Source organism: Hirsutella rhossiliensis (genome assembly GCF_020360975.1).
Source record: "Hirsutella rhossiliensis strain HR02 chromosome Unknown scaffold00003, whole genome shotgun sequence".
NCBI classification, from domain to species: domain Eukaryota; kingdom Fungi; phylum Ascomycota; class Sordariomycetes; order Hypocreales; family Ophiocordycipitaceae; genus Hirsutella; species Hirsutella rhossiliensis.
Window position 1 is genome coordinate 1,894,321 of NW_025408669.1, and position 16,511 is coordinate 1,910,831.

The 16,511-nt window shown below is 59.0% G+C and overlaps 7 protein-coding genes across 7 annotated transcripts; 3 read left to right on the forward strand and 4 right to left on the reverse strand.

The window, feature by feature from the left end:
* Positions 1 to 1,309: 1,309 nt before the first annotated feature.
* HRG_03113 (actin) lies at positions 1,310 to 2,968 on the forward strand (the record flags this gene model as incomplete). Its single annotated transcript, XM_044861584.1, has 6 exons — positions 1,310 to 1,316; positions 1,430 to 1,460; positions 1,600 to 1,655; positions 1,771 to 1,801; positions 1,892 to 2,663; positions 2,738 to 2,968. The coding sequence occupies 6 exons, from the start codon at positions 1,310 to 1,312 to the stop codon at positions 2,966 to 2,968; spliced, it is 1,128 nt and encodes a 375-aa protein (XP_044722610.1).
* Positions 2,969 to 3,480: 512 nt separating this feature from the next.
* Positions 3,481 to 4,211, reverse strand: HRG_03114 (RF-1 domain-containing protein; the record flags this gene model as incomplete). The annotated part of the gene is made up of 3 exons (XM_044861585.1): positions 3,481 to 3,852; positions 3,920 to 4,006; positions 4,080 to 4,211. 3 exons carry the CDS (start codon positions 4,209 to 4,211, stop codon positions 3,481 to 3,483), a joined length of 591 nt encoding a protein of 196 aa, XP_044722611.1.
* A 561-nt stretch (positions 4,212 to 4,772) lies between these two features.
* HRG_03115 (small subunit of serine palmitoyltransferase-like domain-containing protein) lies at positions 4,773 to 5,182 on the forward strand (the record flags this gene model as incomplete). The annotated part of the gene is made up of 2 exons (XM_044861586.1): positions 4,773 to 4,878; positions 4,947 to 5,182. 2 exons carry the CDS (start codon positions 4,773 to 4,775, stop codon positions 5,180 to 5,182), a joined length of 342 nt encoding a protein of 113 aa, XP_044722612.1.
* Positions 5,183 to 5,645: 463 nt separating this feature from the next.
* On the reverse strand, positions 5,646 to 6,629 carry HRG_03116 (short chain dehydrogenase domain-containing protein; the record flags this gene model as incomplete). The annotated part of the gene is made up of 1 exon (XM_044861587.1): positions 5,646 to 6,629. The coding sequence occupies one exon, from the start codon at positions 6,627 to 6,629 to the stop codon at positions 5,646 to 5,648; it is 984 nt and encodes a 327-aa protein (XP_044722613.1).
* Positions 6,630 to 7,224: 595 nt separating this feature from the next.
* Positions 7,225 to 9,825, reverse strand: HRG_03117 (elongator complex protein 2; the record flags this gene model as incomplete). The annotated part of the gene is made up of 4 exons (XM_044861588.1): positions 7,225 to 7,378; positions 7,451 to 8,320; positions 8,363 to 9,636; positions 9,694 to 9,825. 4 exons carry the CDS (start codon positions 9,823 to 9,825, stop codon positions 7,225 to 7,227), a joined length of 2,430 nt encoding a protein of 809 aa, XP_044722614.1.
* A 415-nt stretch (positions 9,826 to 10,240) lies between these two features.
* On the forward strand, positions 10,241 to 10,983 carry HRG_03118 (urm1 (Ubiquitin related modifier) domain-containing protein; the record flags this gene model as incomplete). Its single annotated transcript, XM_044861589.1, has 3 exons — positions 10,241 to 10,302; positions 10,511 to 10,675; positions 10,866 to 10,983. The coding sequence occupies 3 exons, from the start codon at positions 10,241 to 10,243 to the stop codon at positions 10,981 to 10,983; spliced, it is 345 nt and encodes a 114-aa protein (XP_044722615.1).
* Positions 10,984 to 13,509: 2,526 nt separating this feature from the next.
* Positions 13,510 to 15,052, reverse strand: HRG_03119 (zinc-finger double domain-containing protein; the record flags this gene model as incomplete). The annotated part of the gene is made up of 4 exons (XM_044861590.1): positions 13,510 to 13,926; positions 13,983 to 14,156; positions 14,215 to 14,268; positions 14,321 to 15,052. 4 exons carry the CDS (start codon positions 15,050 to 15,052, stop codon positions 13,510 to 13,512), a joined length of 1,377 nt encoding a protein of 458 aa, XP_044722616.1.
* Positions 15,053 to 16,511: the final 1,459 nt, after the last annotated feature.

Here is a 16,511-nt window from a genome sequence, read left to right on the forward strand (position 1 = left end):
GGCTTACGTCTTTTGTCTTGCATCTGCCAGCTGCCAAGTCGCCGCCAAAGCATTCACTTGTCAAAGCTCGGCCAGACCTATTTCTATAATGGAGACAGCCGCATTGTCAGCTCGGATCTCGTCGAATCCGTCGATGAAATGGACATCGGCCACTCCACGTCGCCAGCCATGCTAGAGGACGCGAGTGCCAATGCTGTAGACTCGTGCGTTTGTTTTACATGGCGAGGATGTTCGTCCGCTGCAACAGGCCAGGAGGCCATGGAAAGCGGGGGCCGTTTAGGACGCAGTCTGTTGAAACGGCCATGCGAACTGTGGCTCTGCATGCACATGTCTCGGGCTCCTCCGAAAAGGCGACGGCCTGCGGATGGCGCATGCACAGCAAAATCAGGCTGAAGGTGGTACGAGTACACTGGCACATCTGGGACTTGCCACTGTGCAGCACTCATGGCTTTCATTCGGTCGAGTCCATCGGCGCGCGTTGGTGAAGTGAGCGGCTCTTGGCATGCGCCCCCGCCGCAGGACCGAGAGGCGCCGGCTTTCCGTTGGCAGCACATGAAACCAGGTATGGTAAAGGCTCCTGCAATGGACACGTCCGCCGACAAGGGAAAAAACCATCGTCGCGACTTGGACGACGGCGAATGCTTCCCGACGTGCACGGCCAAGCCGAGATGGCGACTCTTCCACAGACAGGTACCGGTACCTCATACGGGTGCACGTGACTATCTGCTGTACCGAACATGTACCTCTGTAGCAGCAGCTTACCCATCGCCCCCCTCCTTTCCGCCGAGCCACCATCCAGTCGTAAGCAACCTGTTGGCCCCGGGCAAAGGACCTCCGAGAGTAGTAGTTCCCCAAAGGGCAGAGGCGCCGGTGGCAGGTACCGGTACCGCAAGGCGCCAGGAAAAAAAACGCCCACCCCTGTCTCTCACTGCCTCGTCAATTTATTCAGGCCGTCGGTCTCCAGAGGCACCGAGAGAGACACACACACGCACCCACACACGCACCCACAACCCACACACACGCACCACACACAGAGGTACGTGTCACCCGGTACTCCGTACCTCGCCCGTACTTTTCTCCTTTCCCCCCTCCACCCCCGAGCTTCTCCTTTCTTCAACCTCACTTCTCCCCCAAGCCACCCCCAGAATCTTTTGCATCCAGCTTCGCCCCGACTTTGCTCGACGACGCCCCCCCGTCCCTCTTCGACATCCTCATCACAACGTGAGCCTCTCGCTGTTGCACGTTGACCCTGTCTGATCCCGACGTCGGTCGCTGAACTCTTGTCTCCAGCTCCCAACCGCCATTCGCCATGGAGGGTACGTCGAACCACAACCGCAACCCGCTGGCCACACGATGCAGCATCCTCGAGCCATCGCGGAATCTGCCGGATGCATCACGGGCTATTTGCTAACTGCTGTTCCCTCTGCAGAAGAAGTTGCCGCCCTCGTCATCGACAATGGGTAAGCTTCCCCGCTGTCTCACCGCCGACCTCGCGCGCCGCCCGCGTCCTTTCTGCCTTGTCCCTCGCCCGACAGGGCGGTGGCGACGGCTGGAGACTGCGAAATTCTTCCAAAATGTGTGAGACTGACTCGACGACAGTTCGGGCATGTGCAAGGCCGGTTTTGCCGGTGACGACGCTCCCCGAGCTGTTTTCCGTGAGCTACCCCACTTCTGTCCACCCAGCTCTCCCCAACTGCCACCAAACAGCTAGTCGGTCGGGGGAGTCTGGCATATTGCGCCGGTCACAATCATGCTGACGCCTGTTTCCAGCTTCTATCGTCGGTCGTCCCCGTCATCATGGGTAAGCTTTCCAATCGCTGAGTTCAACCTGGGTCAGCGCGCGCGCACGCTGGCCCCACCGGCGCGACAGCATGGTCTGACCGCGGCTTAGCATCATGATCGGAATGGGTCAAAAAGACTCGTACGTCGGCGATGAGGCTCAGTCGAAGCGTGGTATCCTGACGCTCCGATACCCCATCGAGCACGGTGTCGTCACAAACTGGGACGACATGGAGAAAATTTGGCACCACACCTTCTACAATGAGCTGCGTGTTGCCCCCGAGGAGCACCCCGTCCTGCTCACCGAGGCGCCCATCAACCCCAAGTCCAACCGTGAGAAGATGACTCAGATTGTCTTCGAGACCTTCAACGCTCCTGCCTTCTACGTCTCCATCCAGGCTGTCTTGTCGCTGTACGCCTCTGGTCGTACCACCGGTATTGTCCTCGACTCCGGCGATGGTGTCACCCACGTTGTCCCCATCTACGAGGGTTTCGCGCTTCCCCACGCCATTGCCCGGGTGGACATGGCTGGCCGTGATCTTACCGACTACCTCATGAAGATTCTCGCCGAGCGCGGCTACACCTTCTCCACCACGGCCGAGCGAGAAATCGTTCGAGACATCAAGGAGAAGCTTTGCTACGTCGCCCTCGACTTTGAGCAGGAGATTCAGACTGCCGCCCAGAGCTCCAGCCTGGAGAAGTCGTACGAGCTTCCCGACGGCCAGGTCATCACAATTGGCAACGAGCGGTTCCGCGCCCCCGAGGCTCTGTTCCAGCCCTCCGTCCTGGGTCTCGAGAGCGGCGGCATCCACGTCACCACCTACAACTCTATCATCAAGTGCGACGTCGATGTCCGGAAGGACCTGTACGGCAACATTGTCATGGTGAGTAGCTCCCTTGTCCGCCGGAAACCTGCTTGCAGACGTCAGCCAGCTGACGATTTCTCTTCTCTGCGCAGTCGGGTGGTACCACCATGTACCCGGGTCTCTCGGACCGTATGCAGAAGGAGATTACCGGTCTTGCCCCTTCGTCCATGAAGATCAAGATTATTGCCCCTCCCGAGCGAAAGTACTCTGTCTGGATCGGTGGTTCCATCTTGGCCTCGCTGTCGACCTTCCAGCAAATGTGGATCTCGAAGCAGGAGTACGACGAGAGCGGCCCCTCGATCGTCCACCGCAAGTGCTTCTAAGGTGCGTGACGACTGGCGTGAATGTGCTTGCTTGTGGGGGTCATGTACTGACGGGAGACTTTGCAGCGATGCCCTACCAAAAACTAGACGGTCCTCTTGTCGCCGAGTCGAGAGGGGGCCATGGAAGTGGCGGCCGATGCGGAGCCTCCTTGGCCTTGCGACCATCTCAGCCAAGTCTCATATTTACGAAAGGTTTTTGGCAGGGTTAAGGGGGTTGGTGCTGCCTTTACTCGGAAAGGACCATGGCGGCTCGTGTGTTGTGTCCGGACGGCTGACGCGGGTCAAGGGGGGAGAAGCTGAGGCTGACCAGACGAGTAACTTTTTTTTGTTTCCGTTCTAGACTCGTACAATGGAAGACTGCAACGAGGCCGACCAGCCGTTGAATTTGCGTCAGTGGCGTGTGCTTGACAAAGTTACAGGATCCCTCTGGGCGTTTGCAAGCCTTGCCCAGTAATGGACATGTGCAGGCGAGGGGTTGCAAGGAATTTCGGATTGGGAACGATGGGTATGGGTCAAGGCTTTTGGAGTTTATTTCTACGGTCTGCTTGGCCGGCTGGAATAGTGGCATTGTCCTGCTGCTCCGGGATATCTTCTCGGTCGTTCTCGTGGCTGGGCTCCTGCTCTGCGCCGGCAGCCGAAGCTTTGTCCTCGTCGAGCTTCTTGTATTTTCGGCGACTCTTCTTGGCGGCGCTGTCGGCTCGCTTCTTCTTGACGTGTCCGACGGCGGCGGCGCGACTCTGGTTGCCATTGAGCAGATGGTCGAGTCTTTGCGCGAGCAGTTGACGGGCGTGCTTGCGGTTCTGGCTGCGGGAGCGGGTGGCCTGAGACTTGACGACGATGCCGGTGGGTATGTGCTTGAGCTGGACGGCGGAGCTGGTTTTATTCTGCAGGGTCGCGGGAAAGGTTGATTCAGCAAGAGGGGAGCTGATGTGCTGTGGCTGGCTGACCCACAATCTTCTGGCCGCCGGGCCCGCTGCCTTTGACGAAGAATTCTTCAATGTCCGAGTCGGGTGGCGGCTTGGGCCGCGGCGGGAGGCTCTTTGCGCGGAGGGCGGCGGCGGAGACGAAGGGGCGGCGAGCGGCTGTGATTGTGGCGGCGGCGGCGGCGAACGGGAAGGGGTTTCGACGGGTTGCGCTTGTGAGGAGGCAGGCGTTTGGGAGACGGGGGGGACGAAGGCGTGGGCGTAGCATGGCTGCGGGTTGCGGAGGAGGATAGGATGATGTTGCGGTGGATTGAGGTCATGTTGTGGAATATGTATTCCCACGGATTGAGGCTGGATGCTTGTTTGGTCTTTATCAGCAGACGCGGGTGGCGCCGTTGGTGGATTACCTACATTACTTGAAAGGGGTGGTGATAGATGTACTGTCTACGAATTTAGGTAGATATGGCGCTAGGAACATGGAGTACCGATACCCCGCCGGCAACTTCCACTTCCACTTCCACCCTCTAGGCGTGGGCCGCGGCTCGTTTTCCCCTGTGTTTTCTTCCTTGCTGCGGATAATTTCCAGCAATCCTGCTCAACCCGTCCTCTCCTCTCCTCACCTCTCCTCTCCTCTCCTCTCCTCTCCTCTCCTCCTCTCCCTACCTCCCTAACTACCCGTCACTCACCTTCATCGAATCGAAGCCTCCTCTCGACACAATCCGCCCAGATAGGTAGCTGCCGCGGCGCGCCAACCCCTCGAGACGAGACGGACGGCCGCCCTGCCAACCAATTGACCGCGGCGGGCGCAGAAAGGGGCCAAGTTATCGAGCGCGGCTTTGAAGCGCTTGCTGCGCGTGCGTTTTTGTGCCGAGGCGGCCACGATGGCGGTGCTGGCGGGCTTGAGAAGGTGGCTCTATCGGAAGCAGTACCATTTCGAGGTGACGTTTGGCGTCTACATGCACACGGCTTGGGAGAAGTTCGCCATCTGTACGTCGTCCCCATGACGCGCTTCTTCAACGCGCGATGCACCGATGCTAACCGGCGCGCGCGCGCAGACTCGGTCCTCTTCCTCCTCTGCGGCCTGGCCTTCATCGCCGCCATCCTCTACCTGCCGCACCACGTCGCCATCCTCGCCGGCCGCGCGTGGTACTACATCAAGGGCGAGAACATCGACGTGGCTGCCTCGGCCCGCGAGGCGGTCCGCGAAATGTCGGCCAGCGTCCTCAACGACGCGCTGCCCACCGCGGTGCGCGTCAGCGACGCCCTCGGCGCGATGGATAAGGAGCTGTGAGGGAAGGGAGGAAATCTAGGAACAAGTGCTGCTCTTTTTTTCTTCCCCTTTGCGCTCGTCGTAGGGGGCGGCCAGTGTCCGGTACGCATCGTGGATTGCGGCGTTGAAGGAGTCTTGTCTGGTTTTGTGGGTTTTGTTGACGGACCTGTTTCTAGAATACCCTGGCCGGCTTGGCTGAATGGTAACACTATTCCTCGGACTCATTTGTTGCTGTGTATGTTTGTCGACGCACTCGTGCTCATCGCAAGAGGGCATAATCGCACGGCCATCATGGAGTCGCGTCTTGGCTACATTTTGAGAGACAGCAAGGCCAGCAAGGAAGGGTTCCAGTCGAAACACGAACACGAATGTGAGCCGACTGGTCTATTTCTCCAGTAAAGTCTGCAGAATGAATAATCGAGGAATCATGTACAAACATGTTCATCCCTCTCCTTTGCACAACGTCTCATGGCGGCATCTCGCGTCAAAGATTCTTCATCACACCAGGCCTAATCGCCTCGAGCTTCGCAACCAGCTCCTCCCACACCCGGTCCTGCGCCTCCTTGCCCTCGGCGCCCGTCACCAGGGGCGCGGGGGCGCTCACGGCGCAGTCGGAGAGGTACTGGCCGTGCGAGTCGGCGGCGACGGCCGGGGACGCGGCGTGGACGAGGGTGCGGCTGCCGGCCTCGGTCGAGCGGGCGAGCAGCAGCTTGCGCAGCCAGAAGGCCCACCCGGGCACGTCGCGCGCCAGCTCTGACTGGCACAGGCCCGGGTTGACGCAGTTGACGGTGACGGGCAGCGCCGGGTGGCGCTCCGCCAGCGCGCGCACGCACAGCACCTCGAGCAGCTTGGACACGGGGTACTGCTCGGCCCAGTGCCGTTCGGCCGTCGTCTTGTCGTTGATGGTCGCGAAGATGCGGCCGTGCGGCGCCGACTTTTGCGGGAACTGCGTGTGCCCGTGGACGCCCGACGAGGTAATGGTCAGCGTCGGCCGCGAGCCCGTCTGCGCCGCCGTCGACTTGAGCTTGGGCATGACCAGCGCGGCCAGCAGAAACGTGGCCACGACGTTGACGGTAATCATCTCCTCATTGTCCTCGACGACCGAGTACCGCGCCCGCGCCAGCCCCGCGTTGGCCAGGAAGACGTCGACGCGGTCCAGCTCCGTGTCGACGCGCGCCGCAAACGCCTGCACGCTGGCGTAGCTGCCCATGTCGAGCTGCCATACCTGGACGACGCTCGCCTCCGCCGCCAGGCCCGGCACGCTCGCCTCGATGTCGGCCTTGGCCGCGCGGCCCTTGTCCAGGCTCCGCACGGCGAGGATCAGCCTGCTCGCTCCCAGGCGCGCAAAGTGCCGTGCCGCTTCCTTCCCAAGCCCCGTGTTGCTGCCGGTGACGACGACTGTTTTCCCGGCGTAGGACCCTGTCGGGTACGGGAGGTGTTGGATGAGCTGGCTGTAGAAGAAGCTCATTGTGCCACGGGCAGTTGGTTTGCGTTGTTTCTGGGCTTGAAAGTCGGTGCTTGGTAGCTGCACCCCCCTTTCGCACGGTAGCTGCCATTTCGCTCCATCGAGCTTTTATACGTCAAGAGACGGCATTAGCTTCGACTCGGACGATCGGACATTTGGACCGACGTCAGAACTACACGGGAATTGAGTTTGTACGCGGGAACACCGTCCGGAGTTTATTAGCCAAACTCCGTTCGGCAAAAGGCATTGACAAACCTTGAGCCTCACTCCTGAGACGCCGTGCCCGGACTTAAGGCCGACATCAGCATCGCTCTCGAAGCACACGCTGTTCCCACGTCCCACGCGGTGACGCGAACTGGACGGCTGGTTTGACAGCGTTGCGGAGGTGAACGGCCGTCACCACAACGTCAGACGACTGGACGGTCTCCGCATAGTGTGGGAAGCACCAGTCAAGGGAGGACAGAGCAAATTTCGCCACGGGCCTGCATTGAGCAAAATCAACGGTAAAGGCGACTGGGCATGTCCTTTATTGCTTGACTGGTAGCGCGCCGAGCGACAATTCTGCCCTTGTGGGTATTTTCATTCTTCTGGTTCTACCTCACCCATCTGAGGGCCGTAGATATACCTTGTCAAAGGCAAAAAGCCTCAGAGAGCTATCCTCCCCAGCCGCTGCCAGAGTGTACGAAGAGCAGTCCCGGTCCAGAGGATGTGGTCTCCAAGCCAGCTGCAGCACAGCGTTGGGGAAAGCAAGCCTGCACTGGTCAGCCATGATCGATGCGGTCTGCGCGAAGGAGAAATCCATGAATGAGCAAGGCGTCACTTACTCGGGAGACGGCTGAAACTCGACCAATGCAGAGCCATCGCCGTTGACCGTACACAGGCTCAAACGGCCGGCTTCCGTTCCAACTGCAAGCACGAAATGACCGTCGACCTGGCGAGGCAAGAAGTCAATCGACGTGACAGGGGCTGCACACGCCAAGGCAGCCGCCTGGGCAAACTGCAGCTCTCCATTCTCACCCGGCTTGGACGCCCATATCCGGACCTGCTTGTCTCGACCCGCCGTAGCAAAGAGGGGCGTCTCGGATGGCGCCCATGCAGCGTCAAGTATCATCCTGCTATGGCCCTTGGGGTTCGACTGCAGTAGTTTATACATGGCTGCCTCGTCAGCACTGCGCTCAAAGACCACCCATTGTCGGTCACGGCCGACGCTCAAAAGATACTTGTCATCGGGCGAGAAGCGCAGGCGAGTTGCTGTCAGTGAATGGGCCGTCAACGGCGGCCTCACCTCTGTCCAGCGCTGCGTCTCAAACAACCGGATCACGGCGTGGTTCGTGGAGCTTGCCTTGCACGCACTGGCTATGAGCTTTCCGTCGTGGCTGGCAGCGAGGCAGGATATCTCGTATCCGTGACCATAGAGCTTCTCGGTCTCTGGCCATAGCGTGTGTCTGGATAGCGTCTCTTCAAACGGCGGGTGGTCAATGTCGAGATGTGACCTCTTAACGATGGAAGCCGGGTCCACGGCTCCGCGGTCGCCATCGTCCACTGCCTGTATCTCGTGGTCGTCGTCTACAGCGTCAATTGCCTTGTTCGACAGCCCGAGCACAGGCATATTGGCCGCGTCGGGCATGTGCTCCATGTTTGTCTCTTGGGCCCCAGCCAGCCGGTGGAGCAGCATTGCAACCGCCCTGGGTTCGCTGAAAACCCGCATGAGCTTCTCGTCGGCACCAGACACGAACTGCGACTCGCCAAGCGAATCGATGCAATTGAGGTCGTATCCGTGGATCTGCGGACGGGACATTTCATGCCAGGTATTTCTCCCAGAGTCCACCCACTTTGTGTGCAGCCGCGTCGTCTGATCGGAACTCGTGGAGAGCAGATAACTACCGCCCCTGGACCACGAAATGCCAGTCACGGCCTTGGTATGGCCCGAGATGGCAACGCAGGGCTGCCACGCGTCGTCGGCCGAATCGTACTGCCATCTCCTCCAGCTTCCTGTCCGGCCGAGGCAGGCCACAGACTTGCCGTCTGGGGACCAGAGACCGGTCCAGAAGCCACCCGTGCTACCAGTCGCCGTTGTCGCGCCTTTTTCCCTGCTAATCTCTCCCAGCCTGGCTAGACTGATCCAAATCCCCGAGGACGGATCTGCCTCCCAGATGGCAAGCGAGTTATCGGCAGACGTGGAGAGCAACTGCAGCTTGCCGTCTTCGTGAGCATGCCATCTTGCGCTGTAGATCCAGTCTTCGTGGCCCAGGAGCAGGGCCTCAAAGGTGACGGAAAAGTCCCGACCGGCTGACTTGAGCCAGTAGGCTTTGTTGGACGGCGACTTTCCCGGCAAGAAGGCGCCGCTTGACGGGTCTGTTCCGGAGGCAGCAAGGGCAGGTAGCTCTTGGCCCTGATGAATCCTCCATATACGCACGTACTTGTCCTGGCTCGCCGAGGCGAGAAGAAGATCGCAGCCGGCTTCCTTGGACTCCTTCGTGAAGCTCAGCGACCTGATCCAGCCCTCGTGCCCGGACAATGTTGCTTGCAAGTTAAAGTGAACGGTCTCTGCGTCCGTGTCAGCCGTCAGGATCTGGATTGTGTCGCTCGTTCCGGCCGCGGCAATGACTAGGGCATTTCCATCGTCTCCCAAAGCCGTGATGGAGAGCGCTAGAGGGAAATATTTCGGTGTCGTGTGGATGGTTTGCAGTAGCTGGAGGCAGTCGGCCTCGAAGCTCCATACTCGGATGGTAGCATCAGCTGCCCCAGTCACTACGATCCACCTTGGACGGTCAGCCGAAGGCCTGACGGCGGTGATGCAATTAATGGCCCCAGCATGATCAGGACAAGTCTGAAGGATGCCAAAGTCTGGTCCGTGGCCCGTCGCCTTCCAGACAATGAGTGTCCTGTCGTCTGAGCCGGTGATGAGATAGCTGGAGTCGTCTCCCTCGGCTTCCGGCAGGAACTCGACAGCCTTGACCGCGCCCTTGTGGCCGCTCAGAATCCTCTCGACTCCCTCTGGCGGATCAAGCTGCGAAGAGATGATCAGCGATGATCTTACAAGGCTTGCGAATCAAGCTCGACTCACATTAGGCTGCCAGAGCGCAACGTTGACGTCGGCGCCAAAGCCAAGTAGACCGCTCCGGCTCCAGTCTGCAACAGCGGTCTGTCTGTTGGCACCCGCAGCCAGATACTCGACCGAGACCCCTTTGGCGCTCATATCATCCGGATCTCCGTCATCAGGCTTCTGTCAAGGCATGAAGCTGAAAACTGTGCCAGTATCGCCGTCTGATTGGCTGCGAAGACGTCAGGTCGGGTTCGAGCATTTGCTTATGTAATATGGCTGGGAGCTCCCGGTACACTGACCCCAGGGCGCCCTAGCACTCGCACGTGGCACTTGCGCGTGCTGCTGTTAGTGACGGGCCCAGACATGCCAAGAAGACGATTTCACGATTCGATCTCACGACCTCGATTCGCAAGCAAGCTGCAACGACCTGGCGCAGAAGAAAGCCATTCCCAACCAAGAACTCCTCCAAACAGCCCTCTTTCTCTTATTTCTCCTCCCCCTTCTTTCCCTATTTTTCTTCGTACTTCTCCAAACCCCCTTTCCTCCCCTCCGGCCCAGAACCCTCAACATGCCCGCTGCCGGAGACGGCAACACGGCCGAGCAACAGCTCACCGTAGCCGTCGAGTTTTCGTAAGTAGACTCTACTATCTGTGAGGCCTCTCATGTATCACGGGCTCACCATATCCTGGCCGAGTAATCCTTTCTCGGCGGCCGGTGCTGCCTTGACAACCTGGGGGGTTGGCGTAATGCCCCTTCTCCTCACTCAGCGCCGCCACGACTCCTATCACGGCTTTTCCCAGCACGGACAGCACACTAACAGGGAAACCGTGGATCGCAGAGGCGGCCTCGAGATGCTATTCTCAGACCAGCGCCGCCACTCGCTCTCCTTTCCATCCAAGGACAGCGACGGCCGGCCCTCCAACATTGCCTTTCTGATACATCACCTCTGCCGGCACGTCATGAAGGACACGCGCAAGGACCTCTTTGTCCTCGACGACCACCTGTCAGTCCTCTCCTCGGTGGGCCTCCTGATGAGCCAAGTTCATGATGATTGGGCTTTGGAAACTGGCCTTGTCCCTGCTCCCCCCGCCCCTACTGCGTCTCGTCACGCATCGTGCCCGCAGGCAAACGTGCCAGCCGATGCCCCTTTTAAAATCTAGCTCATTCTCCCGCTGACAGTCGCTGCTTTTCAGACGTCCAGGCATCCTGGTCCTCATCAACGACGCCGACTGGGAGCTCGAGGGCGAAGAGTCGTACGAGCTAAAGTCCGGCGACAACGTCCTGTTTGTCTCAACTCTCCACGGGGGCTAGCCGCGTGTAACTGCAACGTCTTGTCCATGTCTTGCGCTCGAGTTGAGAAGAGCAAGAGCTCCACGACCGCTGTCTTGGATCCGGAGAGGTTACCGAAGCGTTCAGCTGGACAGGGCATTTCTGGCTCGACTCTTTCCCCTCTTGTCATATTTCGTCTCACATTCTGTTTATTTCCGTCAACCACCTTTTTATGACAGTCTCCTCCCGGAAATCTGGCTCAAAAGGGCATCGCGCCACCCCCACAAGACACTGCTGGGCAAGACACATTCCCAACCAATCGTCGGCGTCCGGGGCTGAGACAGGCTGCTTCGCCTTTTTTTGGCCTGCGCGATGTTGCTTTTTGCCTCGCTTTTCTTTTGGCCCTTGCTGGGGCAGGGACCTGAGATTCTGCAGACGAGACCGGACTGCAGTAGCGGGGGGAAGGAAAGGGGGGGAAGGGCGCGAGAAGCCTCCCAGTCTCCTTAGCTGCTGCGCCTCTCTTATCTTGCAGAGTGTTTTTTTTTCGGTTCCGCTGGAATTCGTCGTTGACACTTGCAACTGCACAGGGGAACCGATGGATGTCTATCGGCGACGAGGCGGTGGCATCGGAAGGCTCGGCAGCAACAGGTTGGGTCGGGAGGCACTCTACCGTGACAGGGTCTCGGGACACGACGACACCGCCGCAAGGTGTCAAAAAAGCCGTCGCGGCCAACGACAGCCGAGTGTCTCCATGTAACTCGAAGGACGGAGCTTGCCATGCGGCCGGCAGTCCCAGCCCCTCTCCCCCCCCCCCCTTTGGCAGCATTCGTCTCCAAGCTCCCTCCTCCTCTCTCCCCTCGCTTCTCTCGGACACCCAATCTGCTGTCTTGGGCAAATTGTTGGGTCAATCACCTTCTCGCAACGCACACGAGCCCCCGACCATGGATAGCGGGGGGAGACAACGCTCCGGTGTTGCGCGAAGCCTGCATCTACATACATACAGTACACGCTTGCGCAGATTCTCATGCCACGCCGTCCTGCCGCTGGCTCGTGGCTCAGTTTGCAGTTCCGTCTAGGTTGGCGTCTGAAGCAAATCAGTCAGTCTCCCTAACCCGTAGGGGGAGCGGGATACGGGAGTGTCGAAAATGTCAAATCCCGTCTTCGCTACCAAGCCGCTTCACCGCGTCCTTCGTACCTATGCTGGATTCTCTCCCCCTGAACCAGGTCGACTTTGCCGCCGTGTCACTTCCCATGCTCTCCAGCCTCACTCCCGGTCCCCGCCTGCTGCTTGCATACTCCCCCCCCCCCCGAGCACGCGGCCCCAAACCGGGCACCGATTTGCTACAGCTGTTTTAAGGGGGGGAGCGAGGGGGCCTGCCGCACAGCTGTATAGGTGTATGTATTTACGTACAAATATGTTGGCAAGAAAAGAGTCGCCCCGGGGGGGGTTCCATGTATTCAGCTCAACCATCCTGCCATCATCTTTGGTGATGAGGCCGCTGTCTCCACGCGCTCGGGTTACCGTATTTGCACATGAAAAGGAGATAGGGAGCTGTTCTGCTGCTGTGCTGTGCTTAACATGTCCCAACAGCTGTCATGGATGGTGCTTCGTCTCGCCACCCCACCTCCGCCCGCGCGACATCACATTTTTCTCCTTGGCCTGTATGAGATCCCTTGCAGAGCCACCGGAGCGAGAGCCGAGCACGCGTCTGCAGACGGCCTGAACGCCCACGGCATTGGGCATGCCTAGTATACTTCGCAGGCCCACACGCCGGCCAGAGTAAGAAGCCTTTTGGGACGAAACAGCACAGGACGCAGCTCGGCGGAGCCGTGACAGCGTAGCACGAGAGAGCAAGCTCCTGATGCAGGTGTGAAACTTCAGCTTCATATGTTGTTGGTAGACCTTATGTTATCACAACGGCCCTCAAGCAGTTCCCGGCCAACCAGACTTTCAACCAACCACACAGACCCCCCGTACCACTGAATAAATGCACACTTCATAGTCCCCAGCGACCATGACACAAAGATAAGTCCATACAAACGCAGAAGAGCGACAGATGGACCAAACATACGCGGTAAAATAACAAGACGCGACGCCAAAACAAGTTCAAACAAGATGTAACAGCATGTACAACAGCATAAAGCCAAAACAGCCTCGCTGTCAGTAGTTGTGTAGAGGGGGAGAGAGAAAAGATGTTTCCAACTCCACCGCTGATTTTTCCGGGTTCCAAGCAGAGACCCTCAAAGAACAAGCCTCCCAACTTTTGATCCTCGCCTTTGCGGACGCTTTGCGGTGCCTGATGCGGGCTGCCACAGATATAAGTTCAACCGACAGCGCGAGTGAAAAACAAACAGTAAAAAGTACAACCTGCAAACGCTGCCAATCAATCCCGCTCGATTTTTTCTTTTGGTTTGAGCAACGCCTTCAAATCAATGTGAGCCCCAGACTACGTGCCCCCTATAACATGCAAAAATGAAGTAGTGCCGCCCGCACCCGTAAGTTGACAGCCACAAGAACCGTCAACTCACGGTGCGTTGTCGTGTCGTCATCATCCAAAAATCGATCTATCAGTACAGGCGATCGGCCGAGAAGGCCATCTGTCGCGCGTGCTCGTCCTCGTAGAGAATGCCGGGGCCGCCGTTGCCGTGATGTTGCTCAAACATGCCGCAGTTGCCAGTAGGGTGGTGGCGCGGAATGCTGGCCAACGAGTTGGACGGTCCGGGAACGTACGCTGGCTGCTGGGTCGGCATGGGCAGGTGCGGGAAGGCCATGGACGAAGGAGCCTGGGATCCGCCCTTTGATTTTGGGGCAACTGTTCGGGCCTTGCCGCGGCCCTTGATGCCCTTGTTGCTGTTCTTGTAGTGAACTTTGAAATATTCAAACAGCTCCTGATGCTCTTCCGGCACCTCCCCCATCTGCGCAAACTTGATGAACATGTCGGTAAGCCTCTGAAGTGTCTCCTTGTGGAAGTTGTTCTGGTGAGTCTGTAAATCGCGTTAGCTTTGCTTGACGCCAGGCCACATTCTTTTCTCCCACGCACCTTCATGTTGCCAAGCTGAGAGAAAGTCTTGTTGCAGTCGTCGAGTCTACAGATGAAAGGCTTGAGGCCCTTGTGAGTTTCCTCGTGGGATCGAACATTGCCGCGCTGGGCGAACAGCTTGCCGCAGATGCTGCAAGAGTAGGGCTTCTCCCCCGTGTGTCGTCGCATGTGTGTCTATGGGTAAGGCAGTTAGCCTCAGAGGGGTATACAAGGTTCTCGACCATCAACATACCTTGAGGTTGCCGCGCTGAGAAAAGGTGAGCCCGCAGTTGTCCTTGGTACAGACCTGAGTAGGTTAGCTGGACGGTTCGTTCCTGGACAAGCGGGCCTTTACTTACATAAGGCTTCTGACCGGTGTGCGTGCGGCGGTGAATATCGAGGTGGGTTTTTTGAACGAAGCGCTTGTTGCAGTTGGGCCCGTCGCAAACCCATTTTTTCTTGGGCTTCGGCTCCGTCCGGGAATTCGACGAGTGGACGGTGCTGACAGGGCTCTGGGAACCCGATAGGGGCTCGGCATTGGGTGTCTGGGCAGGCGTGGGCGCCTGGGTTCGAACTCCGTCCTCGCGGTCTTCCTTGTCCTGGATGACCTTCATGAGCTCATCAACGTCAGTCTCAAAGTTGATCCTGTCGGCCGGGTTGATGGTTTCGTTGTATGTGATGGACTTGGAGTTGGCCGTCGGGTTCGAGGCGACGGAGCGGGCGGTCGAGACTTGAGACTCGCTCCGCGCTGATGGTGACCGGAGACGGACCTCGTTGGTGTGCCTCGAGTCCCGTCGGAAAGGCATGGTTCTAGGGCCATCGCTATCCGGCCCCGGCATCTTGTGGCCGTGGGCGAGCCGCTCGTGTGCGTCATGCCTGTACGGAGAGCCGACCGGAGTAGACGGCGGCGGGCTCTGGTAGGGCACGTATGCGAAGGCTTGTTGATTTGGATAGTGGTGGGGTGGCGGGTTTGACATGTGCCCGGAGTTGTAAGCCGGAGCGACGACGTACTGCGGAGGCAAGGGCCGTTGCATGTGGGCAGCGGGAGCGCTCCGCGAGTCGTAAGGCAAGAAGGTGGGCGCGTCCATCATGGCGAACTCGTGATGGGGTTGTTGTGGCCAGCGTCCCCAGTTAGGGGGCGCCGCAGGAGAAGCCGTGAGAGCCAGGTTGTCGGTTGAAGTCAGCCTCGCCACAAGAGCAAGACTGACGATGCTGTCGGGTGGAAAGGGTGCCTGAGAAGCAAGGAGCAGAGGCGGTGGCGGGAGCAGACAACGAGCTGTTCGCAGAGATATATCAAGAAGGCTGTACGATGGTAGTGAGACTCCGAAGAGCAAGGGGGAGAGGGCTTGGAGATGATGGATGGACGTGAAAAGGAACGATGAGGGGCAGTTGTAGAGAGGCGGGCGAAGGGGTCCATATGTAGTTGAGGTCTATTCCAGGCGTCCGGGGCAAGCAAACGGCGTGGGCGAGCGGGCGTGCTGTGGGTAGGCAGCAAGAGGCCCGGGGTGGTAGCCAATCGTCCGGGACTGGGTCCAGAGATCTCGACTTGGGAGTGCGGCCTGCATTAGAGGTGGCCAGGCCGGGGGTGTTTTGGTAGCAGTATAGGTGATCCAGTCCTTGCGATCCCGGCACGGGGATGGATGGCGTACTCGCCATGTTCGCACACATTGTGATTGTCAGTTGATAGAACGCCCCCCCTTTCTCCTTTGCAAAACACACGCCAGCAGAGGGGGTCAGCACTTGGACGTTCCCGGAAGAGCAAGGATGCGGATGTGTGTGTGTATGCACATACATCCAGACCTGGATGTTCAGGATGAGGCGGATGCAAGGTGATCAGAGGGTGCCAAGGGGTGAAAGGGTGAGAGATGGTGAGGGCTTGTGGCTGGAGCCGCAGTGCCGGACTACCAGGGGTTCAGCCCAAGGAGCGTTAGATGAGAGGCCGACTTTGGCCTTGTCATGTACTCGGCAGCGCTATCGCCGGCGGCGTTTGCAAGTCGAGAGAGACTCATCACCCACGGATCACGTTCGCCATGAATTCTGGAGATGTGTGCACGTCTGATTGTCCAGAACAGGGACCGGGGCTCCGGGAAGCAGACAATAGCAGCACATGGCCATGGCTGGACCACAAGGGCGGGAGCAGGAGCCGGAGCCGGCGAGCAGGAAAGCTGGGACCGCCACAGGTTGGAGTCGAGGCTGAGCAGAGACGCAGGGCGGCGCAGGAGGTGCGGACGGTCGGATCCAACCTTTTTCCCGCCCACCGTCTCGCCATCCGGAGCTCTGTCTGATTATGACATGTGTGTCGCGGGAGTGGTGGTGTGGTGTGTTCGTTTGTGCGTGCACGAGCTCGGGGGGGGAGGAGAGTTTCCCAAGCTGGTGCTGATGCTGCTGGTGCTGGTGCTGGTGCTGGTGCTGGTGCTGCTGGTGCCGCCGCCGCCGCCGCCGCCGCTTCTGCTGCATGCAATGGCCCTGTGATTCGTCGTCTTTTTCGCCCACGGCCGTTGAGCTTGAGCAAGCAGCTGCTGGGGTGAGGTCAGAATTGGGTGCTAAAAG